The following is a 26,970-nucleotide window of genomic DNA, read 5'->3' as shown; positions in this document are numbered from 1 at the left end:
AGCATTCAGGTCCACTATAATGTTGCCCTCATCCACAGAAACTCAGAACTATAACTTATTACTTAATACAACTTCCTACCACTTACTCTCACTCCCAAATGTCCACATAGTAGGAATTATTCTTCCCTTTTTTCCAAATAAAACCTAAGAGAAAAAAGAACCTCACCAAAAGGAAAAACACCTGAACCGCTTCCCCTCTGCTTCATTTTTGAATTCATATAATTCAAATTCGTCCTTCCTTTTGTTGTTGTTGTTGTTGTTGTTGTCAGTTATGGGGCCTGAACTCTGGGCCTAGGCACTCACTGTCCCTCAGTTCTTCAGCTCAAGGCTAGCACTCTACCACTTGAGCCACAGTGCCACTTCCAGCTTTTTCTGCTTATGTGGTGCTGAAGAATCAAACCCAGGACCTCATGCATGCTAGGCAAGCACTCTACCACTGAGCCACCTTCCCAGCCCCTTGTCCATCCTTTTAAATTGCCTCTATCTCCACAAACAAGGAAAACAAGACGGAGCTGGGAAGGTGGCTCAGTGGTAGAGCGCTTGCCTTGCATGCATGAGGCCCTGGGTTCTATTCCTCAGCACCACATAAGCAAAAAGAAAAAGGCTGGAAGTGGCACTGTGGCTCAAGTGGTAGAGCGCTAGCCTTGAGCTGAAGAGTTGAGGGACAGCGCCCAGGCCCAGAGTTCAAGCCCCATGATGGGACCCAAAAAAAAAAAAAAAAAAAAAAGAAAAGAAAAACAAGTCATTCTAGATTCCTTCATATTCCTCAGGAAAATCACTGAGAGTCTCACCAATAGTAAGTAGTCCCATCAACTATCTTTTATAATTTTTTAATTCATTCTCACCCCTACTACATTAACTTTTAGCTTTTATAGCACCTTTTTTTTTGTCTTTTCTTTTTTGGTACTGGGGATCGAATCCAGGACGTTGCACTTGCTAGGCAAGCGCTTTGCCACTGAGCTACATCCCAGCCCCTATAACATCTTTTTTTTTTGGTCCGGTTGTGGGGCCTGAACTCTGGGCCTGGGCGCTGTCCCTCAGCTCTTCAGCTCAAGGCTAGTGCCCTACCACTTAAGCCACAGCGCCACTTCCGGCTTTTTTCTTTTTTCTTATGTGGTGCTGAGGAATCGAACCCAGGGCCTCAGGCATGCAAGGCAAGCACTCTACCACTGAGCCAACTTCCCAGCCCCCCCATAACATCTTTTATCTATATTAAAGTAACTTCCTAACTAATTTTGTGGAGGTTTTTTCTTAGTCTTACTCTCCTACACATATTTTTCACCTTGAGGCCAAGGTATTCTCTTCCCTACTGGTCAGGTGCTGGTGGCTCATGCCTTTAACCCTGGTGGCTCAAGAGGCTGAGATCTATAGATCACAGTTCAAAGCCAGACTGGAGAGTCCCTAAGACTCTAATCTCCAATTAACCAGAAAAAAATGTCAGAAGCTGAGGTGTGCCTCAAGTAGCAGAGGGCTGGTATTGAGCAAAAACAAAACAAGTGAGATCAGGAGGCACTCAGATCAAGCCTCACTATGGAAACAAATAAACAAACAAACCAGTTAAATTGTTCTACCCACAGCCATTGGGATAAAGTCCCCTAAATGCATTCAGAGACTTTCATGATTTGAACCCTACCTACCAATCCTAACACTACTTTCCACATCACATATTACCTTCAACAAAATTCAAAGCACTTCAGGCAAGGGCATTTACTGAGTTTGTCAACTCTTCTTGTACACCCTAAGTAAACCAATCATTCCCTCTTCTGTTTATACACTCGTCTTTTATTACAACTCTTAACATTCATTTAACCAATATTTACTAAGTACTTTCTACATGCCAGAGACAGGGTTAGGTATTGGAGATCCAGCAATTAATTATGAACTCAATCCTTATCTTGCTGGAGACTGAACTAATGATAAGTGTAAAGAATTATAAAGGAGGTAATACAGTATGTAGTATAATAAAAATGTGTATTAAGTGATAGCCAGGAGAAAGGGAGGGAATTATAAAGAGAAGTCTTGTAAGAAGTTGTTTACATGTGTGTCTTCCTTAATTATAGTCTGAGTTCCTTGAAGACAGCGATTATGTCATCACATTACGAGTCAGATCAGTAAACAGTAATGTACATTAACTATACCACAAAGATCACTGCCCTAATCACCCATAGGCTAATTGTTATGACCAGGCAAGATCTCTTATTGACCAGGCCTAGATCATGTGCCCATCTGTAAGCCAATGGGATATGTCATCCGTACCCAAGTCGCATACATTGAAAGTAGAAGAGTTGCTCCAATGGAAAAAAAATCAAGAAGCTGTTCCCTAAATAAATAAAAGGGAAACAAGGAAGGAAAAACAACAACAAACCAACAACAAAAAAACCTAGAGACCTCTCTTTAGCCTTCATTTTAACAGACATTGTCATTATTGCCCCAAAACATACCTTGTTCCCTCCCAATCTGGTAAGAACTTAGATGAGATTGACTATGTTCCAGAAGTAGGCCCTGATTTGACACAGCAGTATTTCTCAAGTAAGGTTTGTAACTGCAAAGCCATAGTAATCTGGGCACTTGTTATGAATACAAATTCTTGGCTGAACATGGAGGTACACACCTAGATTCAAGTTTGAGGCCAGCCTTGGCCATACAGTGAGTTCAAAACCAGCCTAAACTGTCTTAAGCTGTGTCTCAATGGTAAAGTACTTCTCTAGCAAAAACAAGCCCCTAGATTCAGTATCTTCAACACTGCCCCTGCTGCCAAATCCTGCAATTCAACCCAGATCCTCTTAATGAGAAACTTTGGGGGTAAGGCCTAGCAATCTGCATTTTTAACAGCCCCCTAAAAGTAGCTCTAATGTGTACTCAGGTTTTTGGGGGTTTTTTGTTGTTGTTGTTGTTTGTGGGGCTTGAACTCTGAGCCTGGGCACTGTCCCTGAGCTCTTCAGCTGAAGGCAAGAACTCTACCACTTGAGCCACTTCACCACTTTCAGTTTTTTTGGTAGTTAATTAGAGATAGGAGTCTCTAGTGCTTTCCTCAGGCTGGCTTTCAACTGTGATCCTCAGATCTCAGGCTCCTGAGCAGCTAGGATTACAGGCATGAGCCACCAGCACCCGGCTTGTACTCAGGTTTAAGAGCCATTGGTCTAGACAGAGAAAGATACCCAGATTTTAAGGCAGTGATCCTTTGGAACATAGATATGGTAGAATTACTGTCAAACTCAGCTTTTTTGTGTGTTATATTTACAGGAAACATCATCTTTCTCTCCTAAGCATAAGGAAACATGGAGCAGGAGCCAATGGTAGCCATTCTGTACCATCAGGAAAGCCAGACTGAGAAAAAAAAGTCTCTAAAGGGCAAATCTCAGAGAACTAAAAAAAACAGGGCCAAAACCTGACAGCCTTGGTCAAAGCATGCCAGTCAAATAGGTGTGTGTGTGTGTGTGTGTGTGTGTGTGTGTGTGTGTGTGTGTGTGTGTGTGTGTGTGTGTGTGTGTGTGTGTGTGTGTGTGTGTGTGTGTGTGTGTGTGTGTGTGTGTGTGTGTGTGTGTGTGTGTGTGTGTGTGTGTGTGTGTGTGTGTGTGTGTGTGTGTGTGTCTTGGGGCTTGAACTCCGCAGGGGCTGGGTACTGTCCCTGAGCTTTTGTGCTCTGCCACTTGAGCCACAGAGCTACTTCCAGCTTTTTTTGGTAGATTAGTAGAGATAAGAGTCTCACAAGACTTGCCCACACAGAGTGGCTCTGAACCATGAGCATCAGATCTCAGCCTCCAGAATAGCTAGGATTCATGCATGAGCCACCCATACTTGGTTCCCATTCTTACTGTGGACATCAAAGAAATAAAATTGGCAACAGAGAAATTTTAATGAAAGGCAGGTGCTTCTAGACAAGAAACAAACAGCTGAGAAAGAAAAGAAGCAAAAAATAATAATAATAATGAGTCTACTTATTATGAGAGAAATTGGCAAGTTTTAGGAGAGAGAAGGAAGTTTGGGACTAACCAAGCAAAGACACTTATCAAAGATAAGAAATAAAATGTAGGGCTGGGAAGATGGCTCAGTGGTAGAGTGCTTGCCTTGCATGCCTGAGGCCCTGGGTTCGATTCCTCAGCACCACATAAGCAAAAAGAAAAAAGCCGGAAGTGGCGCTGTGGCTCAAGTGGTAGAGTGCTAGCCTTGAGCTGAAGAGCTGAGGGACAGTGCCCAGGCCCAGAGTTCAGGCCCCACAAGCAGACCCAAAAAAAAAAAAAAAGAAAAGAAATAAAATGTATTGCAGTATGTTGTGAGCCTAATCCCTTTGGCATTTTTTAGAGGAAGAAATAAAGATTTTAAATACTTTTTCTTTCTGGTTGGTTATAGGTCTTGAACCCAAGGCCTGGGCACTCTTTTGCTCAAGACTAATGCTCTACCACTTCAAGTCACAGTTCCACTTCTGGTTTTCTGGTGGTTAATTGTAGATAACTGTAGATAGATAGTCTCATGAACTTTCCTGCCCAGGATAGCTTTGAATCTCAATCATCAGATCTCAGCCTCCTGAGTAACTAGGATTACAGGCATGAGCCTGGGAAGGGAGGAATGAGAGGGAAAGAGGGAACAGCTTACATTAGCCAAAAGGAAAGAAATGTAAATATTACCTGATGTGGAAGAAATAATTGTATTGTCAAAGCTCATTGAATTCACAAACTTTATAGACCATGATAATGACAATTTGCCTTGTGAAGGTTAAAATATGTTTGTGACTTTAGCTAAGTATCACTATTCCACAATACTGTGAAATATGTGAAATTTATATAATCATCTAATATCAATCAAAAAATTTAACAAAAAAAATAATGAAAATAACAATAAGAGATGATTTCCCTAAGTGTACTATTCAATAGTACATGTGCTAATTCATATAATTTTCATAATAAGCCTACAATTGGGTTAATATTCTTATCCCTACTATACAGTTTTAGGAGTCCCAAACTAGAAATAAGGCAGTGATAGAACTGAAAGCCTCAGCAACTTAAGTCTAGAATTATTAAACACTGAACAACAGATATCAACTCCATTTTATACCAGTATCTATACTTGCATTATACTGCAAAAAATACACACACAAAAAAAATAAATCTATAGTAATTTTTTTAATGCCAACAACTTTATCACCTGTATAACATGGTTTCTTTTGTTGTTATTGTGTTGGTTTTTTGGTCGGTCGTGGGGCCTGAACTCTGGGGCTGGCACTCTCTCTGGGCTCTTCAGCTCAAGGCTAGCGCTCTACCACTTAAGCCACAGTGCCACTTCTGGATTTTTTTGCTTATGTGGTGCTGAGGAATCGAATTCAGGGCCTCATGCATGCAAGGCAAGCACTCTACCACTGAGCCACCTTCCCAGCCACCTGACATGGTTTTTTTAACACCTTTTCCCCTCGTGGCTCACCAAAGAAACTGAGAACTTTATTTTTTTTTTCTTTTCAAAGTTACTTTTGAAATTATAATATAGTCTAGGTTTTACAGAATTTGTTATAAAAGTAAGTCATGAACCAGGAACCAGTGGCTCACACTTGTAATCCTAGCTACTCAGGAGGCTGAGATCTGGGGATCACAGTTCAAAGCCAGCCTGGTAAGGAAAGTCTGTGAGACTCTAATCTCCCATTAATCACCAAAAGCCAGAAGTGGTCCTATGGCTCAAGTGGTAGAATGCTAGCCTTGAACAAAAAGAGCTCAGGGACAGAACTCAGGCCCAGAGTTCAAGGCCGATGACAAAAAAAAAACCCTTGTCCAAGCCACCACCAGCCCTGGGCTTGTTGGATGCAATAGCCTTGTAATCAGTTTCTCTATGTAGATGATTCTTTCAAGCCAAGAGTCCTAGTACAACCCTGTTCAGTGCATTTTGATGGCTTCTCATCTCACCTAAGTTTTAAAGCCTAAGTTCTCACAATGAATTACAATGGCCCACAGGGTACAAAAGCTACACCACCCATACCTTTATTTATTTTTTTTGGGGGGGTGGAATCCAGTCATGGGGCCTGAACTCTGGGCCCTGTCCCTCAGCTCTTCAGCTCAAGGCTAGCATTCTACCACTTGAGCCACAACGCCACTTCCAGCTTTTTTTTTTTTTTTTGCTTATGTGATGCCGAGGAATCAAACCCAGGGCCTCAAGCATGCAAGGCAAGCGCTCTACCACTGAGCCACCTTCCCAGCCCCTCCACCCATACCTTTATATGTATTCATATCTTACTCATTCCCTATTTCAACCAAAGCTTCATGCACTGCTAGCTGAATATACCATAAAAATAGTTCCACCTCAGGTTAAGTCAAATAATATGCTATCTATGTAGTACCCTCTGCCCTAAGACCTGCCATATATCTACATGGATTGTTCTGGCACTTCCTTTAGATTAAGTCTTCTCTGGCTATCTGTTCATTTTTGTTGTTGTTCAAGTCCTAGGACTTGAATTCTGGGCCTGGGTGCTGTCCCTCAGCTCTTCAGCTCAAGGCTAGCACTTTAGTGCTTAAGCCACAGTGCCACTTCCAGTTTTCTGGTGGTTTATTGGAGATAAGAGTCTCATGGACTTTCCTTCCCTGGCTGGCTTTGAACTGTGATCCTCAGATCTCAGCCTCCTAAATAGCTAGGATTACAGGTTTGAGCCACAGGTGCCCGGCTACTGTCCTGGATCTTAAACTCAGGACCTGAGCACTGTCCCTGAACTTTTCTTTTTCTTTTGACAGTCCTGGGGCTTGAACTCTGGGCCTGGACACTGTCCCTGAACTTCTTTTGCTTAAGAATAGCACTCTATAACTTGAGCCACAGTGCCACTTCCAGCTTTTTCTGTTTATGTAGTACTGAGAAATCAAACCCAGGGCTTCATGCATGCTAGGCAAACACTCTACCACTAAGCTACATTCCCAGCCATGTCCGAGATTTTATGTTCAAGGCTAGCGTTCTACCACTTGACCCAGTGGTTAACTGGAGATAAGTTTCACAGACCTTCCCGCCTTAACTAGCTCTGAACCTTGATCCTCACATCTCAGCCTACTGAATAGCTAAGCTTCAGCATATTCACCATATATGAGGACCTAAACCCAGGTCCTCATCCATGGTACACAAACCCCCTGCCACTTGAGCCTCGCCCTTAATCCTTGCTTTTTTTTGTACAGCATTTAACACCATCATTAGGCATTTTACTTATGAATTTGCGTATTCTCTACTCATATCACTCACAAAGAAATGTACACTCCATGAAGGCAGAGGCTTTACTGTTTGGTTCACTGCTACACCTAGAAGAGTGTTTGCTATACCTAGAAGAGTGTTTGGCAGCAAAACATTAATTTTGTTTTACTGACTTAATTCACTCAGAACCCTACTGAGGATCAATATAACCTCAGTTTTTAAGTGAGAAAACCACAACACAGGAAAGATTAAGTAAATTGACCAGGGACACACACCTCTTAAGAAGTGATAGATTGCAAGGTACTTGTGGCTCATACCTGTAATCCTAAGGAGCCTACTTAAGGAAGACTCTTTTTTCTTTTTTTTTTGGTCAGTCGTGGGGCTTGAACTCTGGGCTTGGGCGCTGTCCCTGCGTTCTTCAGCTCAAGGCAAGCACTCTACCGCTTGAGCCACAGCGCCACTTCTGGTTTTCTAGTGGTTTATTAGAGATAAGAGTCTCCTGGACTTTCTTTCTTACCAGGGCTGGCTTTGAACCCAGATCCTCAGATCTCAGCCTCCTGAGTAGCTAGGATTACAGGCGTGAACCAACAGAGTCAGGCTCCCACTAGACTCTTATCTCCAATTAACCACCAGAAAACCAGAAGTGGAACTGTGGCTCAAAGTGGTACAATGCTAGCCTTGAGCAGAGAAGCTCATAGACAGCACCCTGGCCCTAAATTCAAGCCCCACAAGTAACAAAAAAAATAAAAAAAAAAAAAAAGGAAGTGACAGATCTACAGTCTGAACTCAGGCAGTTGAGACTCCTTCTTGGCCCTAACCCCCACTAGTAGGACTTAAACTCACACACTTCCTCAGTTTTTTTGCTCATTGATAGCACTTTGTCACTTCTGGCTTTGTGCTTATTATTTAGAGATAAGAATCTCATGGACTTTCCTGCCCCACCTGGCTCCCAACTATGATTCTCAGACCTTAGCCTCCTAAGTAGCTAGGATTGGTGGCATGAACTACTGGTGCCTAGCCAGAATTCCCAATCTTAACCACACCACTATTGAGTCTTTAGACTTCCAACATAGTGAGATAAAAAATCAGTATTTAGGGGACTTCGAAAGTGGCTCAGTGGTAGAGTGCTTGCCTTGCAGGTATGAGGCCCTGGGTTCGATTCCTCAGACCACATAAGCAGAAAAAGCCAGAAGCAGCGCTGTGGCTCAAGTGTTGGAGCTCTAGCCTTGAGCTGAAGAGCTCTGGGACGGCACCCGGCCCCAGAGTTCAGGCCCCACAACCACCAACAACAAAAAAAGATCAATATTTAGGTACTGTATGTTTTAATTGAAAGATATAATCTCTAGGTTATTTTATTATATCACCCTAAATTTTTTGACAGTATTGGGGTTTCAACTGTGGGCCTCAACTTGTTAGGCAGGTTTTCTTACTGCTGGAGCCACACCTTTAAACTGTAGTATCCTAATACTTAAGGCTAGTACTCAAATTATAAATCATTCTACAGTTCTCAAGTTTTTTAATTTACTGAACTTTAGAATTTAAAGTTTATTTTTTCAAAATGTTCTCTCACATTTCCTTACTTGGTATACTAACATACTCTATTTTGTGCCAATATTCCTCCAATGAGAAAAGTAAAAACAAGAAAAGGAGTGCCCTCTTTTTCTAGTAAGGAAGACAAGGAAGAATTAAAGCAGCCAGACACACGTATGTCACTCCTGTAATCCTAGCAATTCAGAAAGATGAGACCTGGAAGACTTCAGTTTGAAGCCAGCACCAACTGATTAGCAACACTGAGAGGCCCTGAGTACAACCCCTAGAACCAGGAAAAAGAAACTTTTAAATTATATATATATATATACACATATATATATATATATGTATGTATATATATATATATATATATATATATATTAGAGAAATAGATCTGGGTCCCGCAGCCCCCTTTTTTTTTTTTTTTTTACATTTTTTTATTGTGAAAATACTGTACAGAGAGGTTACAATTACATCGGCAAGATAATGAGTACATTTCTTATCAAGCATTGTAGCCTCCTCCTTTGTTTCCCCTTCCCATCCCTTCCCATCCTCCCCCCGCCTCCCCATCCCCTTTTTTGTGTGTGTCCTCTGAGCTCCTTTTGCTCAAGGCTAGCACTCTACCACTTGAGCCACAGAGCCACTTTCTTCTTTTTTTTTGGGGTCCAGTCGTGGGGCCTGAACTCTGGGCCTGGGCACTGTCCCTCAGCTCTTCAGCTCAAGGCTAGCGCTCTACCACTTGAACCACAGCGCCACTTCCGGCTTTTTTCTTATATGGTGCTGAGGAATCGAACCCAGGGCCTCAGGCATGCAAGGCAAGCACTCTACCACTGAGCCACCTTCCCAGCTCACAGAGCCACTTTCAACTTTTTCTGTGATTTAATTGGACATAAGAGTCTTATAGACTTCCTTAGCTGGGCTGGCTTCAAAGTGTGATCCCTGATCCTCAGATCTCAGTCTCCTAAATAGCTAGGATTACAGACATGAGCCACTGGCACACACCTCATTTTTATGAGCTTTAACTGATATTGTTGTACCACTGGAATCAATCAACAGAGTCCTATTATATGAGAAAAATTTTTGAATAATTATTTGAATTCATATTTCTTAAGCCATTTTGAATTAAGTTTTGCTGCTTGCAGCTGAAAACATACTAAATAAGGTTTTTTTTTTCGTTGTTTTTTTTTTTTTAATGAAACATATCCGAGAACTAATACCAGAAAAAAATTTTGTGGTTAGTTCTATAAATGCTTATTGGAACTTTAGTATAAGCCGGGGACCAGTGGCTCCCACCTGTAATCCTAGCTACTCAGGAGGATGAGATCTAAGGATCATGGTTTCTAGCCAGTCTGGGCAAAAAAGCCCATGAAACTGTTATCTCCAAATAACCAGCAAAAATCTGGAAGTGGAGGTATGGTTCAAGGTATGGTAGAGTACCAGCTTTAAGCAAAAATGCCAAGTGAGGCCCTGAATTCAAGCCCCAGTAAGGGTACCTGCTATAGTGACCCTGCTATAGACTGAAAATCAGAAAGCCTAAGAACAGACTCTAAAGCAACATATTTCTAGCATAATTCCTTTCATTAAGGCTTTTTTCTATATAATTTATATTCAGATTTTACACTTGCACTCATTTTCTTAACTTAAATAACAAAAATTGTAACTGTTTAAGATTATGCAGTCACATTCTCTGAACTTTGTTTCTCTGTACCCTCAGAGAAGAGTAGGCCCTCTGGGACACAAACTCATACTAGATACCCAAGGCTACATAATAGTAGATAACATTGACTCTGGCTTTGTGTTGGTTCATCAACATCAGTTCACAGGGTAGCTTTCACTTTGACACAGTATGTGCAAAAGAGTATGATCTCATTAAGTGCTGGTGGCTCACTCCAGTAATCCTAGCTACTCAGGAAGCTGAGATCTGAGGATCACGGTTGAAAGCCAGCCAGGACAGAGAAATTTGAGAGACTATCTCCAATTAATGAACAAAAAAGCTGGAAGTAGAGGTATAGCTCAAGTGATAGAATGCCAGCTTTGAGTGGAAAAAGGTAATAAGCACACTCTTGTGTGAAGCCTTGAGTCATGTCCCACCACCAGTACACACACACACACACACACACACACACACACACACACACACACACACACACACACACACACACACACACACACAGAATATGATCAGGCATGCTGGATCTAGACTACTGTCTTAAAAAAAATGAGATACTAGGGCTGGGAAGGTGGCTCAGTGGTAGAGTGCTTGCCTTGCATGCATGAGGCCCTGGGTTTGATTCCTTAGCACCACATAAGCAAAAAGAAAAAAGCTGGAAGTGGCTCTGTGTCTCAAGTGGTAGAGTGCTAACCTTGAGCTGAAGCTGAAGAGCTGAGGGACAGCACCCAGGCCCAGAGTTCAGGCCCTACAACTGGACCACCCCCCCCCAAAAAAAAATGAGATACTAGACAGGCGCTGGTGGCTCATGCTTGTAATCCTAGCTACTCAGGGGGCTGAGATCTGAGGATTGCAGCTCAAAGCCAGCCTGGGCAGGAATGTCCACAAGACTTTTATTATCACCAATTAACCACCAGAAAACCGGAAGTTGTATTGTGGCTCAAGTGGGAGAGCACTCACCTTGAGCTGAAGAGTTCAGGGACAGCTCCAGGCCCCGAGTTCAAGACCCACAATAGACAAAAAAAAAAAAAAAAGAGAGCCAGGCCAGGCACTGGTGGCTCACACCTGTAATCCTAGCTACTCATGAGGCTGAAATCTAATGAGGTGTTCAAAGCCAGCCGGGGCAGGAAAGGCCATGAGATTCTTTTTTTTGGGGGGGGGTTTGGGGGGTCCGGTCGTGGGGCCTAAACTCTGGGCCTGGGCGCTGTCCCTCAGCTCTTCAGCTCAAGGCTAGCGCTCTACCACCTGAGCCACAGCGTCACTTCTGGCTTTTTTTCTTTTTGCTTATGTGGTGCTGAGGTATTGAACCCGGGGCCTCATGCATGCAAGGCAAGCCCTCTACCACTGAGCCACCTTCCCAGCCCCAGCTATGAGATTCTTATCTCCAATAAACCACTTAGAAAATCAGAAGTGGTGCTGTGGCTCAAGTGGTAGAGTGCTTGCCTTGAGCTAAAAATCTGAGGAATGGTGCCCAGGCTACCATGACTGACAAAAAAAAAAAGAGAGAGAAAGACAGAGATTGTTATTTTAGATGAACTTACATGGAACAACAATAAATAGGCCATATATGAGCAAGCAATTTGGAAACTTATCTTCAATAAGACTAATCTGACTTTACCTTGTTATCACGTCAAGCTCTGCCTATTCTAAAGTTAAATGGTTTAATAATACATTGGGTAGCTTACATTTCCATTTGACCTTGTGCTTTATAAATCTAAACTAAAACTTTTTTTTTGGTTGGTCACGGGGCTTGAACTCTGAGCTTGAGTGCTGTACCTATACTCTTCAGCTCAAGGTGAGCGCTGTACTGCTGGAGCCATAGCACCACTTCCAGTTTTCTAGTGGTTTATTGGAAATAAGAGTCTCACGGACTTTCCTGCCCCAGCTGGCTTTGAACCACAATCCTCAGATCTCAGCCTCCTGAGTAGCTAGTATTACAGGCATGAGCCACTGGCACACGCTTTTTTTTTTTTTTTTTTTTTGTCGGTCATGGGGCTTGAACTCTGGGCCTAGGACTGTCCCTCAGCTCTTCAGCTTAAGGCTAGCACTCTACCACTTGAACTACAATGCCACTTCCAGTTTTCTGGTGATTTACTGGAGATAAGAGTTTTACGGACTTTAGGGCTGGCTTTGAGGGCTGGCTTTGAAGCAAGATCCTCAGATCTCAGCCTCCTGAGTAGCTAGGATTACAGGCGTGAGCCACCGGCACCCGGCTAACATCAACATTTTAAGTCACAAAATGAAACTGGTTGGTTCTATAGACCTAAAATTTAACAAACTACTTCAGCACTCGACATTTAAGAGGGGGAAAAATGCAAAAGAAATGTGAATGCTGGAGGCATGGCTCAGAGGCAGAGAACCTGCCTACCAATCACAAGGCTCTGAATTCAACACCCCAGAACCAATTTAAAAAATGTGACAGGGTAGTGTACCCCCATAATCCCAACCAAGGAAACAAAAATCAGCAAGATTAGTTCCAACCCAGCCCAAACAAAAAGCAAGAACTCAACTCAAGTGATAAGTTGAGTGTAGTGCTGTGTGTTTGTGATCAAAACTCTGTGGGAGAGGCACAGATAGGACTATGATAGTCCCAGCTCAGGGCAAAAACCAGAGACTTTATCAGAAAAATAACTGTAACATAAAAAGACTAGGGACATGGCTCAAGTGGTAGAGTGCCTGTCTAGCAAGCATAAAGCCTAAGTGTTCAAACCCCAGAACTGCCAAAAAGAAAAAAATGTGACTAGGCCTCAAAAAGTTTATCTTATTGGAGAGATAAATAATTTTCATGAAATAATTAAATGCCATAATGTGATTTCATGTAAAAATAATAAAGAACAGTTGTATATAGACAGTAGTACAGTACTAGAATCTTTGTAGATAAGTTTTAAATGGAAAGGGGATTAGCACAGGATCCTAATTTGAAGACAGAGGCTGGCTGCATAGGAAGCAATAAAAACAAAAGCCTATCTGGGCACCGATGGCTCAGGCCTGTAATCCTAGCTACTTAAGAGGCTGAGATCTGAGGAGCATGATTCAAAGCCAGCCTGGGCAGGAAAGTCCGTGAGACTCTTATCTCCAATTAACCACCAGAAACCAGAAGTGTTGCTGTGGCTTAAATGGTAGAGCACTTACTGTGAGCTGAAGAGCTGAAGGACAGTGCCCAGGCCCAGGGTTCAAGCCCCACAACCCACAAAAAAAAAAAAAAAAAAAGCCTAGAGATAGGAGGAATAAGCAAAGTTCAAGATATTGGGTTACAGGGAATTGGGCCAGAAGAGAAATGTGAATAGAAGATTAGTAATGGTTATAAATGTAAGTTGGTGCCCCAGAGATCATGTATGCCAAGTTTAGGAGTATGTTTTAGTGTCTCACAAGTGTGTCCTCTGCTTAAAAGAAATGGAGAGCCAGGATCCAGTGGCTCACACCTGTAATCCTAGCTACTTAGAAGGCTGTGATCTGAGGATCCCTGTTTAAACCCAGCAAGAGCAGGAAAATCCATGAGACTCTCATCTCCAATTAACCAGCAAAAAAGCCAGAGGTAGAGCTATGGCTCAAGTGGTAGAGCACTAGTCTTGACCAAAAAGCTCAGAGAGGGGTTGGGAATGTAGCTTAGTGGTAGAGTGCTAGCCTAGCATGCATGAAGCCCTGGGTTTGATTCCTCAGTACCACATAAACAGTAAAAAGGCAGAAGTGGCACTGTGGTTCAAGTGGTAGAGTGCTAGCCTTGAGCAAAATAGTGCCTAGATCCTAGATCCTTAGTTCAAGCCCCCAAGATGGCTACAAAAAAAGAAAAAGAAAAAAGAAATAGAGACATATTCATTCGTTTTTATTAGGACAGTAACACAATGAAACAAAAATTTAGTGAGATTAGCCTGGCTGAAGAATTCAGGATAAAGCTATGGGGAAGAGAAAGAAAAAATAAAAAACACAGCAGCCCATGAAGTAGTGGCTAAAAGCCTGGGCTTTATATTCAGGCAATCAGCCCTACTTTGCTACTTGCTAGCTGTGAACCATTACTTAAAAAGTGAGATAATAATAGTGTCTACTTTATAAGGTGGTTGTGCAGCTCAAAGGAATAGTGCATATGAAAATATAACACAGTGGTTGGTCTGTAATAATTACTCAACAAATATTAGTGACTATTACCTTCATTACAGATAATTTCAAATGTGAGGTAAGAACTAAATAAGAGCAACAGAAACTTAGAAGGAAAGACAACTTTCAATGGTACCTCCATGAACTCATGAAATAAATAGGAAAAGTCCTAGGCAACACTTAACAAAAACAAAATGCAAAGCCCCAAGTTTGAAAATTGGCAATTAAGAAAACAATGGAATAAAAGTAGCTCAAAAGTTTTGACTGGCAGGGCACCAGTGGCTCACACCTGTAATCTTAAGCTACTAAGGAGGCTGAGAGCTGAGGATCAGGGTTCAAAGCCAGCCTGGCAGGAAAGGCTGTGAGACTCTTATCTCCAGTAAACTACCAGAAAACCAGAAGTGGCACTGTGGCTCAAGTGACAGAATGCTAGCCTTGAGCTGAAGAGCTGAGGGACAATGCCCAGGCCCAGAGTACAAGCCCCATGACCGACAAAAAAATAAAAAAACAGAAGTTTTGACTGTAAGAATACTAATACTCAGAGAGGTAAACATGAGATAATTATATGTTATCAATAATAATTTTAAAGTAGGTGACAATATATTAGGCACATGTCTTATGCCAAATACTCTGCTAGTTACTGGCATAGTACATTTGTAAGGCAGGTATTAGCTTGATTTTACTGAAAAGAAAAGATGCTCAAAGAAGTTAGGTACTGGCCATATAATCTTGGGCATGGAAAAAGCAAAGCTAGTATTAGAACCTGTATCATCTATTTCTTTCATTTTATTTGATTTTATTGGCTTTGTTTTTGAGATAGGGTCTCAATGTATAGCTCAGGATGGCCTTATAGTTTTGATCCTCCTGCCCCAATTTCCTGAGTGCTGAGACTAAAACTGTGTACCACTATACTCAGCTTCATATCACCTGTTTTTTGTTCTTTCTACTCACTCAGGCTGCTTCCTCTTTTAAGACTAATACAAAATCATGTCATATTACATCGACATATTTGTAATTACTTTTCTACACACCTATGGCAACCATAACATGTCCTATCTTTTCTACCTACATTCTAAGAAAAAATTATAAGGTATTTAGCCTCAAAACATTGATGAGAAAGTTAAGAAGCATCAAGTAAGCAGAGGGTTAGTGTCTCACACTTACAATCCTAGCTATTCTGGAGGCTGAGATCTAAGGATTGTGGTTCAAAGCCAACCTGGACGGTTAAGTCTATGAGACTTTTATCTCCAATTAAAGCCAGAGTGCTAGCCTTGAGCAAAAGAAGCTCAGGGACAATGCCCAGGCCTGAGTTCAAGCCCCAGGACTAGAACCAAAAAGAAAGAAAGAAAAAGTGTGTGTGCGCACATGCACACACACGTGCCATATCCTGAGTTCAAGGCCCAGTAACAGCACAAAAAAGAAAGAAAAGAGAGAGAGAGAAGCTACGTACCGGTGGCTCACGCCTGTAATTCTAGCTACTCAGGAGGCTGAGATCTGAGGATCAAGGTTCAAAGCCAGCCAAGGCAGGAAAAGTCTGTGAGACTCTTATCTCCAATAAACCACCAGAAAATGGGAAGTGGTGTTGTGGCTCAAGTGGTAGAACACTAGCATTGAGCTGAAGAACTGAGGGACAGCATTCAGGCCCAGAGATCAAGCCCCATGACCAACAAAGAGAGAGAGACAGAGGGGAGAGAGAGAAAGAGGAATAAAGAATGAAAGAGAAAGTCAGATGTCAGTGGCTCATACCTATAATCCTAGCTACTCAGGAGGCTGAGATTTGAGGATTGTTTGGAAGCCACCCTGGACAAGAAAATGAGACTTTCTAATCTCCAATTAACCTACAGAAAACTGAAAGTAGTGTGTTGGCTCAAAGTGGTAGAGCACTAGCCTTGAGTGCCCAGGCCCTGAGTTAAGCCCCAGGACTGACTGGCAAAAAAAAAAAAAAAAAAGCTTTACCATTGAAAGATAAATAACCAAATGGTACTTTAACATTTTGGGGGGGGGAGGGGTCCAGTCGTGGGCCTGAACTCTGGGCCTGGGCACTGTCCCTCAGCTCTTCAGCTCAAGGCTAGCACTCTACCACTTGAGCCACAATGCCACTTCCGGCTTTTTTCTTTTTGCTTATGTGGTGCTGAGGAATCGAACCCAGGGCCTCAGGCATGCAAGGCAAGCACTCTACCACTGAGCCACCTTCCTAGCCCCGGTACTTTAACATTTCTGTAGACTGGACAGAGCAGAAATAGGAAAACTTAGTGAACTATTACACCAGTCTAGGCAGAAGACAATAAAAAGCTTGAGATGGGAAAAGTTAGATAAAAAACATGCTGTAACCACTTCACTGATAATTTACTGTTTTAAAGATTTCAGACTAATTTATCACACAAGAAAAGGCTGGCATTCACATTATTTCCATTTTAAAAAATTCATTTCATAAGCAATGCTTCAGCATATTCAAGTGTGGTCTCTTTTTGAAAAGCTATTAACTAATCATATTCTATGCAGTAAGAATAGAAAGATAATAAAAAATAGCTTATACATATTTTCAATATTCTGAGTAGAAACTCAATATATAAAATTTCATTTAATGATGACATTTTAAACTCAAAAGTTTATCCCCATGTAAAATAGTTTAGATTATAATTTTCTATGCTACCTTATACGACCCACATCTTTACATAATTTAAGTCAACTTTTCTTAAAATTATTTTTGGACAACTCAGTTTAACTTGGACAATATTTTTCTATTAGGCCAGTATTTTTCAACCATTAGTGCCTTCTTCATTTTCTCCCCTCCTCCCTACGCGCAACTCCCCGCCCAACAAATTCCCTTTGTATGTCTGCAAGGCAAGATACCATAGGATACAGTTATATGATTCTAACGCAGTTTGAATATATAATTCTTACATTACAGAAATGTAGAATGAGTATCCTTACTTTGTACAAGAAGGGTACCAGTGATATCCTAAATTTTGAACACATGAATGACAAAATGTATCTAACAGAAATGATGCTTTACCATTAGGGGGAAACAAAGGGGGAAACACACACAATAGATGGATGGCATATCTTAGAAACTTTAGGAAACACTGAAAAGCTGCATTTGGATTGTAGTCACAATTATAAAAGCAAGTCAAGAACTCTCTAAAATAAAGGGAAAAGGAAAAATCTTTAGTGATCATTAAAAGTGAAAAAGATTCATTTAATATTGGTGTTAGTTTTTTTACACAGCATCATTTAACACAATCACTAATTTGAAGAAAAAAATTATAATTTACTGTTCACAAAGGCACAGGAAATAATTTCTGCATACCTATAAGACATTTATACTCATTACACTTGCATAGGCTCCATTTCTTTCAAACATCTCCAAAAATACATAGTCTTACAATAAGTGAGGTTTCCCCAATGACACATGATTTATTCTGTAGGTTTGGCTATAATACATTTTTAAAAGAGCTACCAAATTCATCTTCAACAAAAAGCAAGGAATCACAAAGACCTAGTACTTACTGAAAATCATTACATAAAGCACTGACTGTAATTGTAAAGAGGGTTTGAAAACCTGACAGCTTATAACCATAAGATAAGGTAGACTTGAAAGAAAAACAAGAAACTTTTCATTTTCCTTTCTTGTCCTTTATACAAGATACACAAAATGTCTGTAATGGCCTCAGACAAAGCTCTAAAATAAAAATACAGTGTATGCATACTTCATATGTATATAGGAACCTATCACATACATGTACATATAGCCTTCAGAGGAAGGTTCTCTAAGAGCTGATGTTAAATCAAACTCTATCCCATAAATTAAGTTAAATCAAAAAAGAGACATATAATATTGCCTGTACATCACAGTGACTATATTCGGAGAAAGAAAACCTCAGGCTAAGGCCATGACTGAGAAAGAACCCCCAATTCCTGAAAATCACCAACCAGCATTTGGTTTCTATAAGAGAAAAAGGGAGTCCTAAAAAAAAAACGAATAATCACACATAGGCAACTCAGTTTCTTAAGTTAACCAAGGTAAAACACAACGAACCAAATCAGACAAAAGTATGAAATAATGTTTCAAAGAATCCCCTCAAAGGAAAGACTGACTTCAGGAGTGAATTATAAAACATCACTTGCAGGTAGAAATCTTTCAATGAAAATGAACACACACACACACACACACACACACACACACACCTGGAAGGCGCGCACACACACACACACACACACACACACACACACACACACACACACACACACACACACACACACACACACACACACACACACACACACACCTGGAAGGCCCACAAAAACCACATGGCAAAACCAAAAAGGGTCTTTTCTCCCCCCCTCCCGCTTCCACCCCCCCTACGCAGGACAATGGAATCAAGGTTCTAACTGCAAACTTTAAACGTGTAAAACCAGAAGCCGGTTTACTGCAACCCTCACTGCAAACCTGCCCCTAATCCCAAACCTAGCGCACCCACGAATACTTATGCCCTGAATACCATCACCAACGTCTTGTTAAGCACAAATCAGACCCATCACAAGATTTTTTTTTTCTCCCAAATACCTGGAGGATCCATTTCAATATAAAATATCAGTTCTGTCGAATAGGGCATCATCACCTCCCTCCAGTCTGCGTCATCGCGGTCCATACTCCACACCGTATTGTACATGGCGCTGTCAGGGGCAGGGCGTCAGGAAATATATAGAAAGCATATAGATCTTTTTTTTTTTAATCTGCTCTTCTAAAAAAAATCTGAATATATCATCTATGTATATATCTGTAAAAGTTCCACACAAAAATGTACTTCTGGTTTTCCAACGGCCAGGACAAGTCCAGCCAACAGCCAGGACGAGGGCCGGGGTCCTCCCTAGGTCGCTGCTCTCCCAGCACTCAACAAAAACGCCCCCCAAACTTTCAAGCTACGGTGTTTTATCCTCAAAGCGTTACAGAGAGGACTGGGGGGCAGAGGGCAGAAGTGTTTCTAAAAAGAAAAAGGGAAAAGGGGGGGGGGGAGGCAGCTTCCCCCGGATCCTTTCCACACGATCTCTCTCCAAAGGGAAAAGCTCCCAGCGCCTTCCGATCTTCCCGCGGAAGCCACTCCGATGTCCTTCGCGGAGCGAGAAGGAAATGCGGAGAAGAAAAAGGAAAAAAAAAAAATGCGTTGGGAGAACGCTGGGGAAGTGACAAAGAAAAGGATTTAAAAAGGGGGGTTGGGAATTGCGTTCAAGTTTCGGGGTCCCACTGGTGTGCTGAGAGATTCCCTCAGGGGCTGGGACTCGTAGCTGCTCCCGTGGGGCTCGGAAACCAAGCTGCCGCGGCCTCGAAACGGGGCGTCCCGCGGAAAACGGGGAGTCCGGAGCTGGGCTCGGCTGGGCGCTCCCGCCGGGGGAGAGCAGCCCACCAGCACCGGCGCCCCTCACGCTCTGCCCCGCGCCAGCCACTAGAGTTCCATTTTAACAGCGCGGAGGGGACCTCCTCCCCACACACCCCACCCCACGCCTCCCCGCTGGGGCGCCACCCATCCGTGCGGAGCGGGGGGGGGGGACAGCATCACCGCCGTCCCTCCTGCTGTATCCTACCCCGGTGTACGAGAATTCTCAGGGTCCACAAACACGACGAAGAGGACGTCCTTCACCTTGACTTTTATCTCTCCCAACCGTTCTGCCCGGCTCCTTTCTTCCATCAGCCATTCTCCCTCTCCCCCTTCTAACCTTAACCGGATGGTACAGTCCGGGCGCTGGCTGCTCGCCAGGAGTCAGTGCCTGGAGCTGGTGAGCCAAGCTGGGGGGGGGGGGGGGGAGGATTGAGGAGAAAGAGAGGGGGTGGAGGGAGTGGAGGCGGGGGGGGGGGGTGGCGGGGGGAGGCAAGCTGTTGGTGATTGGCTGCTCCCGGTTGCCGGAGCCGGGAGCCTGCGTCTTTTGTCTGCCTTGCTCCACCGGAGGAGCGGGAGACGGCTGCGCGCCCCTCGCGAGCCAATCAGGAGACAGCCGGTGCCGGCCGGTGAGCCGGCGATTGGTCAGAACCTAGTTACTAAGCGGGACAAAGGCAGAAGAGGGAAAGAAAAGAAGAGGAGGAAGGAGGAAAAAAAGAAAGAAAGAAAGAAAAAGAAATGAAAGAAAGCGCAAACGGCGGTTAGTGACAGGCTGGGCGAACACTCGTGGAGTCCAGCTGCCCGGAGACCGGCGAGGTTCCCGCTGAGGCTCTCTCTGCCCAATGGAGTGAGGGCAGCGGGGGGGGGGGGGAACAAGCGGGAGGTGGGGGGGGGGGGGGACGAGAAGACGTCGCTGCCCGGAGACTGGCCGCGGGGGAGGGGAGGGAAGAGGGAAATGGCGGGGGGGTCGTGCTGTCACTTGGCGGAGCTCTCTCGTCCTTACGTGGTATCCAGGCAGAGTCCCTTCCCGCCCCCCTCCTCACGGGGCTGAGACTGCTCTCCCCCTCCTCCCTCCCCACCCCGCTGTAAGTTATTAAATACAGCAAAGGTCGCCAAACCCACCTGCAGGACAGTTCCTTCCCTGTGAAGCCCCGTGCCCGCTCGACACACACACACACACACACACACACACACAGCAAAGGTCGCCAAACCCACCTGCAGGACAGTTCCTTCCCTGTGAAGCCCCGTGCCCGCTCGACACACACACACACACACACACACACACACACACACACACACACACACACACACACACACACACACACACACACACACACACACACACACACACACACACACACACACACACACACACACACACACACCTACCTTTCCAGCCACTACCTGAGCCCCACCTGCATCTGCCCTTGAGCAGTTTTGAAGCATTTCTTAAGGCGGCCTTCTCCTTCCCACCCTGGGACTTCTGAACCCTGAGGTCAGTCCCCTCATTCAGCCAGCCCCTTGATTTCAGTACTCAACTCCCCCCTCCCCTCCCCCCAAAAAAGTCTTGGAATTACAGTGCGGGTGTCATTTCTGAGATAAACCCCAGGTGTTGGAATCGCTAAAAGGGCTCTAATTATTTTCCTGACAAACCCCCTTTCTCACACACTCAGTCCTTCCCCCACCCCAGACTTAAAGCCTGTACCACCTGCTTCTGGATGAAAATATGAACTATTTCCATGCATTTCAGAAACATCTAATTAACTTGCAGGGAAACATTAAATAGTGAAAAGCAGATTTGTGCCTGGAATTGTTATCCTGTCCTACAATACAATCTGAGGAGGCCAAAAATTACTCCATTTCCTCTTTATACAGGAGTAACAAAGCCCATTGTGTTTGAGTTGACAACCTGATTTAAGCCCTAGCAAAACCTACCCTGAGCAGCTCTGCTAATTGATTTGCCTCTGGAAGAGTGGCCACGTCTCATTCTCTACCTCCTATGGTGGATCTGCCTTCCTTAAAGGTAGTGGACTTAAGACCATTCCTGGGAACCGTTAAAATGTAGGCAAACGGGATAAAAAGAAGTGGAAAAAAAATATGGATGAACAAGATTGAGCTAGGAAAGAAAAAAGAAAAGATTTTACCTGGAAATGCTTTCTTACATTTCTGAAGTACAAATACAATTCAAAACCTAGATCAACTTGGGACTGGGCTCATTAATTTTAGTCTCCTGAACTGTTCAGGTAGAAGGTCCTAGAAAGTCAACTCTAATTTGTGTCTGGCTTCTCAGCAGTCTTTAATTCATCCTATCTGGGAGCCAGAATAACTCACAGTTGATAACTCAAAAGGCAGAACAATCATTCAATAGCAGGTTGTTTTATTTTTATTCACTGGTGTCCCTGTACATTCCCAAACAAAATGAGGGTGAATAGACAAAGTGCAGGAGAGATAATGGCTTTCATATTTCTACAGCAGCTTTTGCCTAGATTATATCAGTTACTAGTGGGGTTTCAATTTTTAATATAGAGTCTTTTATACCCAGGCCTTTTCCACACCTAAGAGTTTAGGAAATGGAATGAGAAAGTAACACAGTAAGCTGGGCACCCATGGCTCACACCTATAATCCTAGCTACTCAGGAGGCTGAGATCTGAGGATCATAATTCAAAGCCAGCCTAGGCAGGAAAAGTGTGAAACTCTTATCTCCCATTAACCACCAGAAAACTGGAAGTGACACTGTGGCTCAAGTAGAGCGCTTGCCTTGAGCTGAAGAGCTGAGGGACAGCGCCGAGTTCAAGCCCCGCAACCAAAAAAAAAAAAAAAAAAAAGGAAAAGAAAATACAAGATATAATCAAATGCTCAAGACTGACACATGCGGGGCTGGGAAGTTGGCTCAGTGGTAGAGTGCTTGCTTTGCATGCATAAGGCCCTGGGTTCGATTCCTCAGCACCACATAAGCAGAAAAAGCCAGAAGTGGCACTGTGGCTCAAGTGGTAGAGTGCTAGCCTTCAGCCAAAGAGCTGAGGGACAGTGCCCAGGCCCAGAATTCAGGCCCCACAACCAACAACAACTACAAAAAAGATTGACACGTGGAATAAAACGATAGTTTAACCTTGCCACCTAAAAATTGTATGACCTAATTCTCCAACTTACATAGGTCTTTAAATAGGAAACCTCCAAAGAATAACAGTGATGCCAAAGGCCATGATGAGTCAAGGGAACACACACTTCCTTCAGATAGGCTTGAATCCATGCCCTGCCATGTGGAAAGTACCTGTCGGATGATGCTGGTCTTACTTTTGGTTAAGAAACTAAAGGTGGCTCAGTGGTAGAGTGTTTGCCTTGCATGCATGAGGCCCTGGGTTCAATTCCTTAGTACCACGTAAGCAGAAAAACCTGGAAGTGGAGCTGAGGCTCAAGTGGTAGAAGAGCTGAGGGACAGTGCCCAGGCCCCATGGCCAACAAAAAAGAAACTAAAGCAAGCCGGGCGCCTGTGGCTCATGCCTGTAATCCTATCTACTCAGGAGGCTGAGATCTGAGGATCACTGTTCAAAACCAGCGAGGACAGGAAAGTCTGAGATTCTTACCTCCAATAAACCACTAGAAAAAGGGAAGTGGCACTGTGGTTCAAGTGGTAGACCGCTCACCTTGAGCTTAAATGTTTAGGGTCAGCACCCAAGCCCAGAGTTCAAGGCCCATGACCACAAAAAAAAAAGGAACAAAAGTAAGGCTCTGATCACTTGTCATCAAGGTGCTTCAGGCTCTTTAGCAAAGGAGGAAAATATCAGCTCTGGTGTCCTGAGCCATTTCCCTGTGTGTGGATTAAATTCAGCTCAAACTTCTGGGTCAAAACCTTCTACTTTGAGAGGTGCTTATTTTTCTTTGTGTCTCTCCTTTTTTTTTTTTTTTTTTTAATTTAAATTGGCCTTAGGTAAATCACACAATTGTCTGCCTTCATTTATATATCTGTGAAATAGGAGATTGCCTTTGGATTTATGCAAGTAACTTAGCTTATTGTATAACATTGAGAATGAAAAAAAATGTCATTTAAGTATTTAGAGTAGTACCTTTCTATAATTCCAAATAGATAAGATAGCCTTTTTTTAAACTCAGGTATGGTTTTATTATGAAACTGTTTGAATATGCTCCATTTCCCCCTCTTTATTTCAGAGATGGATGCAATATGTCTTCTGTGCTCTGAATATAGGGTATGATCTCAGAGTTCTCTGTGCCAGCAGAATCAGCCTGGAACTCATCCAAAAGTTCTTCGTGATTAAAGGTGCCATCTGAGCACACAATATTTTTTTAAAAGCTTGCAAAATGGAAACATACTCTTTTCTCTGAGGTCTCTAGTTTTAACATCAGGACTGACTTTAACCTTTGGGGAGGAATTCTACTGGCTCCAATACCCTTTTTCTCCTCTCATTATCTTCCATTGACCACTTGTCAACATAGCTAAATAAATTCACTTAATAAATGGGATCCCAGAAAGCTACAAATTATCTTTTGCAGATACCAGGCAACCTCAGACTATGTTTGATGGAAAAATCTGCCTTTATAGTATAAAAAGGCTGTTAGTGCATCTTCTGCTAAGACATTTTACTTAGGACGTGAGATTCATTCCTTTTTTTTCTTTTTTTTGGGGGGGGGGTCCGGTCGTGGGGCCTGAACTCTGGGCCTGGGCGCTGTCCCTCAGCTCTTCAACTCAAGGTTAACGCTCTACCACTTGAACCACAGTGCCACTTTCGGCTTTTTTTCTTTTGCTTATGTGGTGCTGAGGAATTGAACCCAGGGCCTCATGCATGCAAGGCAAGCGCTCTACCACTGAGCCACCTTCCCAACCCCGTGAGATTCATTTCTTAAGATAACTGCCTAAAAAAAAACATTGTTTTCCTGAACAACATTCATTATATTTGGCATTATATTTTCCTTCCTATCATCTTTCTTTCTTTTTTTTTTTTTTTGTAGGTCATGGGGCTTGAACTCTGGGCCTAGGCACTGTCCCTCAGCTCTTCAGCTCAAGGCTAGTATTCTACCAATTGAGCCAGAATGCCACTTCTGGATTTCAAGTGGTTATTGGAGATTAGAGTCTCATGGACTTTCCTGCCCGGGCTGGTTTTGAAATGTGATCCTCAGATCTCAGCCTCCCGAGTGGCTAGGATTATAGGCATGAGCCATCAGCCCCTATCATCTTTCTTAAGACTCAAATACTAAAGCCAAGCACATATTGCTCCTACTTATAATTCTAGCTACTCAGGAGTCTGCAATCACTGTTCAAAGTCAGCCTGGGAAGAAAAGTCCATGAGACTCTTTATTTCTAATTAACCAGCAAGAAATCCAGAAGTGGATATGTGGAGCAAGTGGTAGACTGCCAGCCTTGAGCAAAAATGCCAAGGGAGAACACAAGTCCCTGAGTTCAAGCCCCAGTCCTGTCACATATACATACACATAAGAGAACCTCCCATACTTATGATACAGTTAATAATATTAATCCAAGGCACTGAGGTAGAATGAGAGGGCTTCATATAAGGCATTTGCAGGTGCTGCTAAATTCCTGGGGCCAGAGGGCATTATTTAGGGGTTTTTTAAAAGAAGCCTTCCACATCAGCACATGATGTGGACCTGTTCTGCTTCATTCTCCCCACTTTGGGTCCTCCAGTTTTAGGGGGGGTCACAAAAGCAGTTCTCCTTGACATGCTGCCCTCTTTTGATGTCTGTCCTAGCCACACAGGGGCCACCTGCCACAAACTTCCCTTCCAACAAGGCAACAGATTTCAGCTTGGCTCTCACAAGGAGAGCAAATGAAATCCAAACAATAGTCCAGGCTGTTTCACGAAGAAAGGGCACAAACAGGGTAAGCAGCTGGTGAGTTCTTTTACCTCATTTAATCTCTATAACCCTGAAGAGGAGGATTGTATTTTTATTCTAATTTTACAGATGAGGAAACTGAGACCCAAAGCAATGCCGGGACTTGTTCAAAGTCACGCAGTTCCTTAGTAACAGAGCCAAGACTAGAGCCCCAGGTCTTCACTGCAGGTTCACTAACTATCCTATGACACTACACAGTTGCTCTCTCCCCTTCATTCACATGGCCTAATCCTGCCTTGCTTTCTCCAGGTCATGGCTGTACGGAAAGAGAGAGAGAGAGAGGGAAGGAGGGAGGGAAAGGAAGGAAGGAAGGAAATAAATAAATAAATAAATAAATATATATATATATATATTTTTATATATATATATATATATATATATATATATATATATATATATATATATTCTTAATGGTAAAGTGCTTGCCTAACGTGCAAAATCCTAGGTTCATTGCCAGGATTGGAAAAAATAATCTGAACATGCCATTCCTTTCCTAAGGATAAGGATTAAGTCTCCCAGCCTGGTATTCAGGGCTTTGTCTACCTCTCTAGTCTCTTCTTGAGGTTTTCCCTTGTCATGCCTGGGAACTAGCTGTACTGACACACTTATGGTTCTCAAAACAGTGGGAAATTTCTCCTCTACACAACACACTACAATTTAAAGTGACAAGCTACTATTTCTCTACGTAGGATCTCAGAATGAGCTCATACCACGCCTCTGCTGGTCTCTGCACAGCCCTGTGCATCTACATGTCTATTGCTAGGTCTATTTCTCACACCACTCAAAGTTCCTCATGGGTAGAGTTTGCCCAGCATAGGACCTGGCACACAGTGAATGGCCCGGTGAATATGCTTTGAATGAATAAGTAAAGGTTATACTTCCCAGGAAGGCTGTTGGGGCAATCTAAATTCAGATTACTCTAGTAATCCCTTCTGTAGATCCTCAGCTGACTCAGTTTATTTAAAAGGACAAAAAGAACACACACACACACACACACACACACACACACACACACACACACACACACAACTGTACAGTTCTTTGGTTACAGGAACCAGAAGGGGCAGACAGTGACCTTCCCTCTTGCTGCTGTCTTTAGGGTCTTCAGCACAGAAACTCAGTTCCACTGCCCTTGTATTTTATCAGCTGTGAATTGTTTGCAAAATTCCAAGCAGTTGGTAGGAAATTCAGGAAAAACTCAGCAGCTACAAGAGGAACTGGTTTCATTTTTTTCTGTCTGGCTCATTTCTGAAATGTAACACCATATAGGGCTCTAAATTATGCTTATT

General features: G+C 43.0%; 1 protein-coding gene across 6 annotated transcripts in view; it reads right to left on the bottom strand.

Annotated features, from left to right (window-relative positions):
* The window catches only part of Pik3r3 (phosphoinositide-3-kinase regulatory subunit 3), a 102,963-nt gene that overhangs the window by 49,550 nt on the left and 26,443 nt on the right, over window positions 1-26,970 (bottom strand). Inside the window, exons 1-2 of one of the 6 annotated variants that reach the window (XM_069987336.1) lie at window positions 21,231-21,251; window positions 19,008-19,117 (exon numbers count right to left, since the gene is read on the bottom strand). The exons of 2 other annotated variants lie outside the window; for them this stretch is intronic. In XM_069987336.1, coding sequence (XP_069843437.1) covers window positions 19,008-19,113 — 106 coding nt within the window. In that variant the 5' untranslated portion in view covers window positions 19,114-19,117; window positions 21,231-21,251. Of the gene's footprint in view, window positions 1-19,007; window positions 19,118-20,023; window positions 20,102-20,155; window positions 20,175-21,230; window positions 21,252-26,970 lie in introns of those variants that run through there. 3 more of the 6 variants (XM_069987337.1, XM_069987338.1, XM_069987335.1) reach the window with 3 other exon arrangements.

This window comes from Dipodomys merriami, unplaced genomic scaffold, assembly GCF_024711535.1.
Source record: "Dipodomys merriami isolate MVZ:Mamm:240054 unplaced genomic scaffold, mDipMer1.0.p SCAF_34, whole genome shotgun sequence".
Classification (NCBI taxonomy): Eukaryota; Metazoa; Chordata; class Mammalia; order Rodentia; family Heteromyidae; genus Dipodomys; species Dipodomys merriami.
The sequence above is the reverse complement of the archived record's forward strand: the minus strand, read 5'-3'. Positions and strand labels throughout refer to the sequence as shown.